This window comes from Triticum aestivum, chromosome 6D, assembly GCF_018294505.1.
Source record: "Triticum aestivum cultivar Chinese Spring chromosome 6D, IWGSC CS RefSeq v2.1, whole genome shotgun sequence".
In the NCBI taxonomy this organism is placed as follows: domain Eukaryota; kingdom Viridiplantae; phylum Streptophyta; class Magnoliopsida; order Poales; family Poaceae; genus Triticum; species Triticum aestivum.
The window spans coordinates 473055562-473063508 of NC_057811.1; the positions used below are offsets into that span (position 1 = coordinate 473055562).

The 7947-nt window shown below is 52.0% G+C and overlaps 1 protein-coding gene across 2 annotated transcripts; it reads right to left on the minus strand.

Moving 5' to 3' along the window:
- Positions 1–1515: 1515 nt before the first annotated feature.
- LOC123146027 (GATA transcription factor 11) lies at positions 1516–6908 on the minus strand. Of its 2 annotated transcripts, none has more exons than XM_044565596.1 (3): positions 6305–6908; positions 4217–4616; positions 1516–3269 (listed from the first exon to the last, which is right to left on the minus strand). In XM_044565596.1, the coding sequence occupies exons 2-3, from the start codon at positions 4538–4540 to the stop codon at positions 2370–2372; spliced, it is 1224 nt and encodes a 407-aa protein (XP_044421531.1). In that variant the 5' UTR covers positions 4541–4616; positions 6305–6908; the 3' UTR covers positions 1516–2369. The 2 variants fall into 2 exon arrangements, with proteins under 2 accessions (XP_044421531.1, XP_044421532.1); XM_044565597.1 differs by lacking the exon at positions 6305–6908 and adding an exon at positions 4786–6282.
- Between the last annotated feature and the right edge of the window lie 1039 nt (positions 6909–7947).

A 7947-nucleotide genomic window follows, 5' to 3' on the forward strand; every position in this document is an offset into this window, starting at 1 on the left:
ATTGGTAGCTGCAACATGTGTAGCATACTCTTTTTTCAGTTGGGTGATCCATACTCCTGATGAGTCGCAGGGCTAGTAATGCACATGGTCAAGGTAATGCGGTTGAGCATTTGTCCATCAGATGAATATTTCTTTGAAATATACAAACATTTATTTTGATTTGCATGCATATTTTTTATTACACATGTAAAAACACTTTCATTTTTATAAGTACATGTACATTTATGTTGACATATATGATCCTTTTTGGCAACACATGAACAAGTTTTATTTATTATCAAACTCATTACATAATGAAATAAATACATTTGGGGGGGGGGGGGGGGGGGGGGGGGGGGGATCGTATGGTACATGTCCACATAAGTGTCAGCCCATGTAAGGACGCTTCAGGCGCCTATACAAGGCTCACTAAATGAAATTGCCGCTAAAATGTGCATTCATGAGCTCCTGGACTCGGCCCATTTAGCCTTTTCTGATTTTATATGTTTTGTTCTATTCTTTTTTTTAGTTTTTCCCTATTGTTTTTCTCTCCGTTTTATTTTTCATTTTTTCTTTCATTTTTTCCTAACCTTTTCCTTAAATATTATTTTGTTTTTATTATTTTCTCTTTTTGGTGGTTGGGGGAAAATATGCTAATTGTTTTATAGAAGTGTATGAACATATATCGGGCATGAACTCTTTTCTAACTCAAGAAGTATTAAAAATACGTAATTTTCTTTAACATTATTTTTTTACTAAACATGAATATTTTATAGAGGTAGAGGACCTTTTATTTTATTTTATGAATAGTCTTTATTTTACTGCCCTTTTGTTTCTATAAAATCTAAGAAAAAAACAGTTCTCGGAATAAAGAAATAAAAATTCACGAGGCTACTCCTTCCTTAACGGCGATGAATAGGAGCTCCCTAGCGGGCATGTAGGTACTCTCTGTTAACCAAGACCAAATAACTTCATTAATTTGAAAGCCCATTTTTTTTCCTTTGGAAAAATCTGAAAGCCCATTCTTACCCCAATATCTTAATAGGAATTTACCCATCCTGTGCTCTCATGAACTTCTGTCCTTCATATGAAATTGTGTTGATTGGAGCATGTAGAGGCGACGACTGGGTGTGAATCTCTTAACATGGCTTGGATTTGTGGCTGGAAAGATGTGACCCACTCTCTTTGATGAGTTGTAGCACTAGCAGAGCACATGGTCAAGGTAATCCAATCCAATTGAGCATCTGTCCATCTGGGGTGGACATGGGAATGTTCATTGCCATCAATCATCAATTTATTATATGGATGGACAGGCCACATATGAGTGTGCTCCAGGACCAGGACCTTGAATTTGACCATGTGCTCTGTCCCCTTACACATCATATGCATTATGCGTGTCTTGTTGTTTTATTAATACTACTGATGATGTTGCGGCGCATTAGCATTTATAATTGTCACTAGTCACTATCAGTAGCAGTGCTCAAGGCGATTGGATAATCACAAGTTGCATAGAGGCAGTTAGTTCACACGAGAAACAGGGGAAGAAGAAGTGCTCAAGGATTATAATTCCTCTGCTTGGATGATCACAACTTGCATAGAGGCAACAAGGCATGATGACTAGAAAAAGGAATCTTAATTAATGGCTACTAGTAAAAAAAAAGGTAACACTAGTAGTATAAAACACAAGAAAGACACCACTTATAAATCCCTAAACATAGATGAACTGCAAAAAGAATATTCAGAGTTGAGTACACCAAGCTCCAATATAAACTGCTGACTATGATTGGTGATCCCCCTACTTCAACCTCCTGATGGCTACTACTTGACACAAAGTTTTCTCTAACTTAGCAAACCAACTTACAAATCTCCTTGACTTCACTCTTGCTTAGAGCACACCAACTTTCCTAATTGACTGCCTAGCTGCCTCTGCCTCTGCTGCTGCTGCTGCTGGTTTAGCTCTCCTTCTCACCTAGTACCTAATTTGCAAGCAACTGCAATGCAACAACCACTGACTCTGTGATTGATCCATCTATTTCTCCTGCCCTCCTCACTCACCCTCCTCTATACAAACAAAAAATCTTCTTAGGGGGAACCAATTAAGTAATAGACAAAGAAAAAGAGGTGGAGTAAACCCAAAAGAAAAGCCCTATTGAACTAACGCCAGGATACCCGGCGATTTGATGGATGGATGGATGCTGACTGAAACCGATGCATGGCGATGATGGTGGGTGGATGCATGAAGGCAATGCTAAGCACTGCCATGACGACGATGATGACTGACTGACTAGTTGGAAGCAAGCATGCAATGCATACATACTAGCATGTATACATATATAATAGCTAAGGGGGACGAGACCGACCGTCCGGCGACCGATGCCGGTGCGGGGAGCTCAATCCCGGCGGCGGATGAACTGCAGGAGGTCATCGCCCTTGGGTTCAACCTTCTGGCGCATCTCCACCACCTTCTTGTGGGAGTTGGAATGGATGGCTGGCACGAAGGTGGGGCTGGCCGCCGGGCGGTATTCCGGGAAGAGGCGACCGGACTTGTAGCGCACGCCGCAGGCATTGCAGAGAGTCTTGGGCCCCAGCGGCCCCGCACGCCACTGCGGCGTCTTGTCGATCTGGCAATGCGTGCACCTCCTCACCTCGCCAGGCGCGAGCGCAGTGCCGCTGCCTTCCTCGTAGTCGGCGTCGCCCTCAGCATCAGAGGTGACCGGAGGGGTCGGCCTCTTGGCCTTCTTCTTCTTCTTGGGCTGCGAGTTGGACTCAGCAATGCACTCAGGCTCCTCCGAGTAGGAGGAGGTGGAGGAGAACATGGGCGTCGGCACCAGGATGGTGGCCTCGGGCGCGGGCACAGCGGCGCGGATGGCAGCGGGGAACGCAGAGGCGCGGGAGCGCTTGCTGCGCGCGCGCGCCGGGATGACGAGCACGGGCGGCTCCGGGCGCGGCGACAGCGGCACAGACCACGGGCGGCCGCTCCCGGAGAAGGACTCCGAGGAGGACGACGCCGATGAAGACGTCGACGACGCTGAGGATCCTCCGCTGTTGTTGTTGTTCATGTTAACGTTGGCGTTGTTCGCGCCGTCCTCGAGCACGGAAGTGGGGCTGGAGCTGCGGAAGAGCGCGTCCTCCATCTTGTCGGGCAGCACGACGCCGGCGTTGGCACTCAGCGCGGAGGCCCTGATGATGGGCGCGGCGCAGGCGAAGGCCGGCTCCTGCGGGATGGAGGTGTCGTCGAAGAGCCCCGACAGCCACTCGAGCTGCGCCATGTCCATGTCCAGCTCGTCGCACTGCAAAACAAAAAGCAAGGAATCCCATGTCAGAAACACCCTCCCAGTTCACTGCAGCCTGCAATCGACGCCACTACTTTTTTTTCTTCCTTTTCCATTCGAATAGACTACTGTTCAATCAGTAAAGCAAACGCCGGCACGTCCGGGCCGGGCTGGCCCACGGTGATGGGTTTAATTTGCTGTTGCGTAAAGGGTAGGGGAGGAAAAGGTGGGCTGGCTACTGGTAGGACTGGACTGGCGGTACTGCTGGTGCACACACACACTGGATGGAGTAGTTGCTCAGTTGTTGTTGGGCTAGCTAACTACCGAAAGCGATGGGCCCCCGGTACGTAACATGGCCGGGCCCCCGCACCCCATCCCCCCACCGGTAAAAGAAAAGAAAATCTATGGAGTGGCAGTAACTTTGGTCACGGCCTCATGCCACCGACACCTCCACCTCCCCGGCGTGCGCCCGCCCATGACCCAACCACCCCGGCCATTCACGCCGGTGCGGTGCGGTGCGCCGGCCGTGATTGTTCCCCCCGCTCCTCGCGCCCGGACAACACGGCAGCCGTGTGGAGTCAGAGTCACCTCCGTCCCCTTCCATGTGACCACTAATGGCGGTGTGCGCCGTGCGGTGCGTGCTGTTTTGGTGGTGCGCCGCGTGATTGCCGCCCAGCTGTTTCGAACTTTTGAATTTCGAACCCTCTGGAGGCAGGGAGGGGTAAGAAGAAAAAAAAGAGATGAGATTGATTTTTTCGAAACTGCCGTGCGCGACCGACAGGGGCGGTTCGTCGGCTAGGTCAGGCAGGCGGGCACGTATCCGCTCCTCCTTAAAATCAGCCGTACGCGGGAGTCGGCAACCACCCAACCAACCGTGCCCGTGCTGGCACGCACGCGCGCCCGCCGACGCCGACGAACTGAACGATCGGAACGAACGAGGGCAGAGGAAAAAAACAATTACTCACCGTGCCAATGTGGGTGTCTCCGAGGGCGCCGAGGAAGGCCGCGGAGTGGTCCCCGGCGGGCGGCGGCGGGGGCACCATGAGCGACGCCTGCTGCTGCCCATCCAGCGAGGCCGGCGCCGGCGGGGGGACGCCGCCGCCGAGGACGCGCGCGGCGAGGGGGCTGTCAGGCACCGGCGCGTCGAGGAGCAGCACGTCCTCCGCCGAGTCCTCCTTGGGGAAGTCGAGCAGGTCCTCGATGTGGTCGAACAGCCCCCCGCACGTCGCCTCCAGCAGGCTCTGCTCGTGCTCCCTCATCATCTCCTCCATGAACCGCCCGCTCGCCATCGCCTCAATCTCAATCTCAATCTCAATCCCAATCTCCTCAACCTCTGACTTCCTTCCCGTCTTCGCCTGCGTTACTCTGCGACCAAAGCACAATCGGGAGAGGCAAGTATAAATACAGGGCCGGGATTAATGCCGACGCGAGGCGGATCGTAAATTTGGATATGCACGCATTAATCGGCATCCAAGGTAAGCAGCCGCGGCAATACATGGCACCAAATTAAGACAAGGCCGGATTTTATACACACCTAATATCACGATACCGATTCTCGTCTCGTCTCGCAAGCGGACGCGACGCTAATCGGGCCTATCTATCTATCTATCTCTAATCTCTAATGCTACCAGAACGCGATCTCCTCTGAGCTGTAAAACAAACAAACATATTTGTAAACAAACGGGTCCGGCCGAAGGATATATATCTTCTGCGAACGGAACCAGGCTCCTTTTTCAAAGTGACGGCAGCGCGCCCGCGGGCGGGCCGGCGCGGGGCCCGCATGTATGCGGTGCATGATGGCCCGGGCCCGCCCCGCGCCCCATGTGAGACGCGCATGTGACGTGCGGGTTTCCCATTTTTCTTTTTCTTTATTCCGAAGCAAAGGCGCCCATACAGGTGGCGTACAATGAGAAAAAAGATGTTACAAGAAAAAATCAAGGGGTGGGGTGGTTGTTTCATGTTTGGTCTGGGTTGATTCACCACCAAGGTAAAAGTCAAACGCGGCCAGCACAAGGAATTTGTCATTGGCTGACGTGGCGGCAGGCCATTGGCCCGGACGCGTCACTGGCGTGCCATGTGGGAGCAGAGGACGCGTCAAACGGAAGCCGCCCTGCCCCCTCGGTAAAGCGGCTAATTATAATTAACGCCCCGCCCCCCGGTGGAAACACCGAGGAATTCGCTTCCATTTGCCCGATCCGATCGCGTTTACCGTACGGATCAAACAAAGGGAATCTCGCCGGGCGAAGCGCAAGGAATCTCCCGGCCCTGCGTTTTCACTGCCCCGCGCGTTTTTTTTTTTTACTATTTTCGTTCGTTTTCACACCGAATTTGAATTTGCATATTTTTTTACCCTTGGATGCCCTGTGTTTCCTTCCAGAGGGGGAATCCAGGCTGGAGGAGGGGCGAAAGTAGAAAAAACCAAAAAAGGCTGGGCCGGGGCACAATGGAGGGGAATACCGTGGCAGGGCATCCCATCCGTTCCTTCGCCCATTCAATTTCTATCCATATCAGGGCACAGTAGCCCAGCCGCCGTGACGTCGTCGGCCGGAAGGAAATTTCCCCTTCTATCATTGAGACGAACAACTTGACCAAATGGGCTGGGAACTTTCAAATTTTTGAAAAAAAACAACAAACGAGCCCCAAAAATGGACTGGGGACCTTCTAGCTTGCACAAGGAAGAAGTCCAAACTTGGTGCAGTTTTGAAAAAGTCCGGAACTGGTGCTATTTTCTCCCTTGCCATTCATCCTTTCTTCTTTCCAGGAAAGAAACTCAGAATGATCGAATATGAATATGGCAGGGAAGCTGGCTGGCGGCACGGCACATGGCCGCGCGCCAGACAGGGTGGTGCCACAAATGGCAATTTCAAACGCAAAAACGGCCGGAAGGACGAAAGACTGCAGGAAGGCTTCTGAATTTGAATTCCTTGTGATAGTATCTTGTCTTCTTATTTTACTTTCCCCCACTTCCAATGAGAAGAAATGACTGGTTTGCACACACAAACTGGAATGGGAAGGGGAATATATGCACCGCCGTCGGCGATTGATTGACTCACCTGCAGATTCCCTTGTTTCCTCCAACCGATCGATCACCGGTGGCTCTTTCTTGCTCCTTCTTGGCCTGCTTGCCTTGGTATGAAAACTGAAGAAAGAACTGCTTCTAACTATCTGCTGCTGATCAAGAAGAAGCTAGCTGCTGGCTATGTAAACAAGGGACTAACTCTAGCTGCTAGCTATCCTAGTTCTCTTCCTGCATGAGCATGGCTGTTCTAGCTTTGGTGTAGTCCGAGGGAGAGGTAGGAGAAAGCTGCTGCTGTCTGGTTTGCACCAGCTGAAATTATATGGAGAGGCACCGCACCGCACCGCACTGTACTCCTAAGAGAGAAGAGGGCGGGGTGGAAATACGGGGAGCTATATAGGTGGAGGTAAATGGAAAGGAGTGAGGGGGAGGTGCGTGCACTGCACTGGCCCGGTCGGTGGGATTCAATTTAATTCGAACCCTCTTCCCTCTCTCTCCTTCTCAAGCTGTGTCTGTAAGCTGAACCGAGGAAGAAGAGGATGGATGGAGCTAGCACATGAAGAGACAGAGAGAGAGCCAGATTGGGAAGAGGAGGAGTATATTATACTACTAGAGAGGAGAGGAGAGGAGAGGAGGCAGGCTGGAGCGGGGTGCGGAGGGGATTAAGTTATTGGTGGAGAACGTGACGGGTGGAAGGTAAACTAAACCCAGCAGCAGCTCCTTTGACGCCAGATCGTCTGAGCAGCAGGAAAAGAAGGCGTTTCTGGGTCTCTGTCTGTGTGTAGGGTTTTTGGGTTTAGAAACGTTGGAGGACAGGCAGGAAGAGAGTGGAGGTCCACTACGTCGCCCAATTCACTTACACACGACACGGCTGACTTATCGGCACACCCCACACGCGCACACACGGCCGGAGATGGAGGAAGACGAAAGGGACGTCGTCGTAGTAGTGCCATAGTGGTAGGGTATATGCGTGCGCCGAGCTGGACGAACGCGACGACGGACGGGCGAGGCTCGTGCCAACAGCTCGTGCCATAGTGGTAGGGTATATGCTGGCGTTTTTACTGCGCGCAGGATACAGGGAGACCGGGTAGCCCGTCCGTCCGTCCGTTGTAATATTCCATCGTCCAACGGATTTATACCAGTACTGCTTACTACTAATCGTACGGTTTACGGGTGCGGTTAGGGGAGCGGTAATTAGCAGCGACGACGACGACCGGTAGCAGTAGCAGCAGCAGTAAGTGGTGCAGGGAGATCGGTGCGGTGGAGGGGGTCACACGGTAGGTGAGCCCTCTGCCCTCGCTGCTAGCTGTCCTCGCCCTCCACTTTCCTGTCGTGACGTTGAAGTTTCCTCCCCCTACCACTTTCTCATTTTTTCTTCGCCACCAACAAAAACAAAAACCCCGCGGAAAATGCTACTGGCACAAGTGAAACGCCACCTCAGATTTTCTGAGATTTTTCATCCCCTCCCTGGCCCTATCCTGTATGTCCATGCCTACACTGTGCGTACACATGGCGTTGCACCCCTTGATTGCGTGGCACGGGCGGAGGCCGAGAGGGACGGCCGCAGCACCACCGTGGAACCGGAGTGGTGGACCTCGCAGTCAGTCGCGGGCGCACGGACTTTTCGTCCTCCTGTTGTTCCACGCACGCCGCGGTCTGGCCGACGACGGCCACGGCTTC

Coding starts and splice junctions, on each gene's coding strand:
- LOC123146027 (XM_044565596.1), bottom strand. CDS start 4,540: ATGGCGAGCGGGCGGTTCATGGAGGAGATGATGAGGGAGCACGAGCAG. Junction 3,270..4,216: donor GAGACACCCACATTGGCACG/GTGAGTAATTGT, acceptor TTTGTTTTGCAG/TGCGACGAGCTGGACATGGA.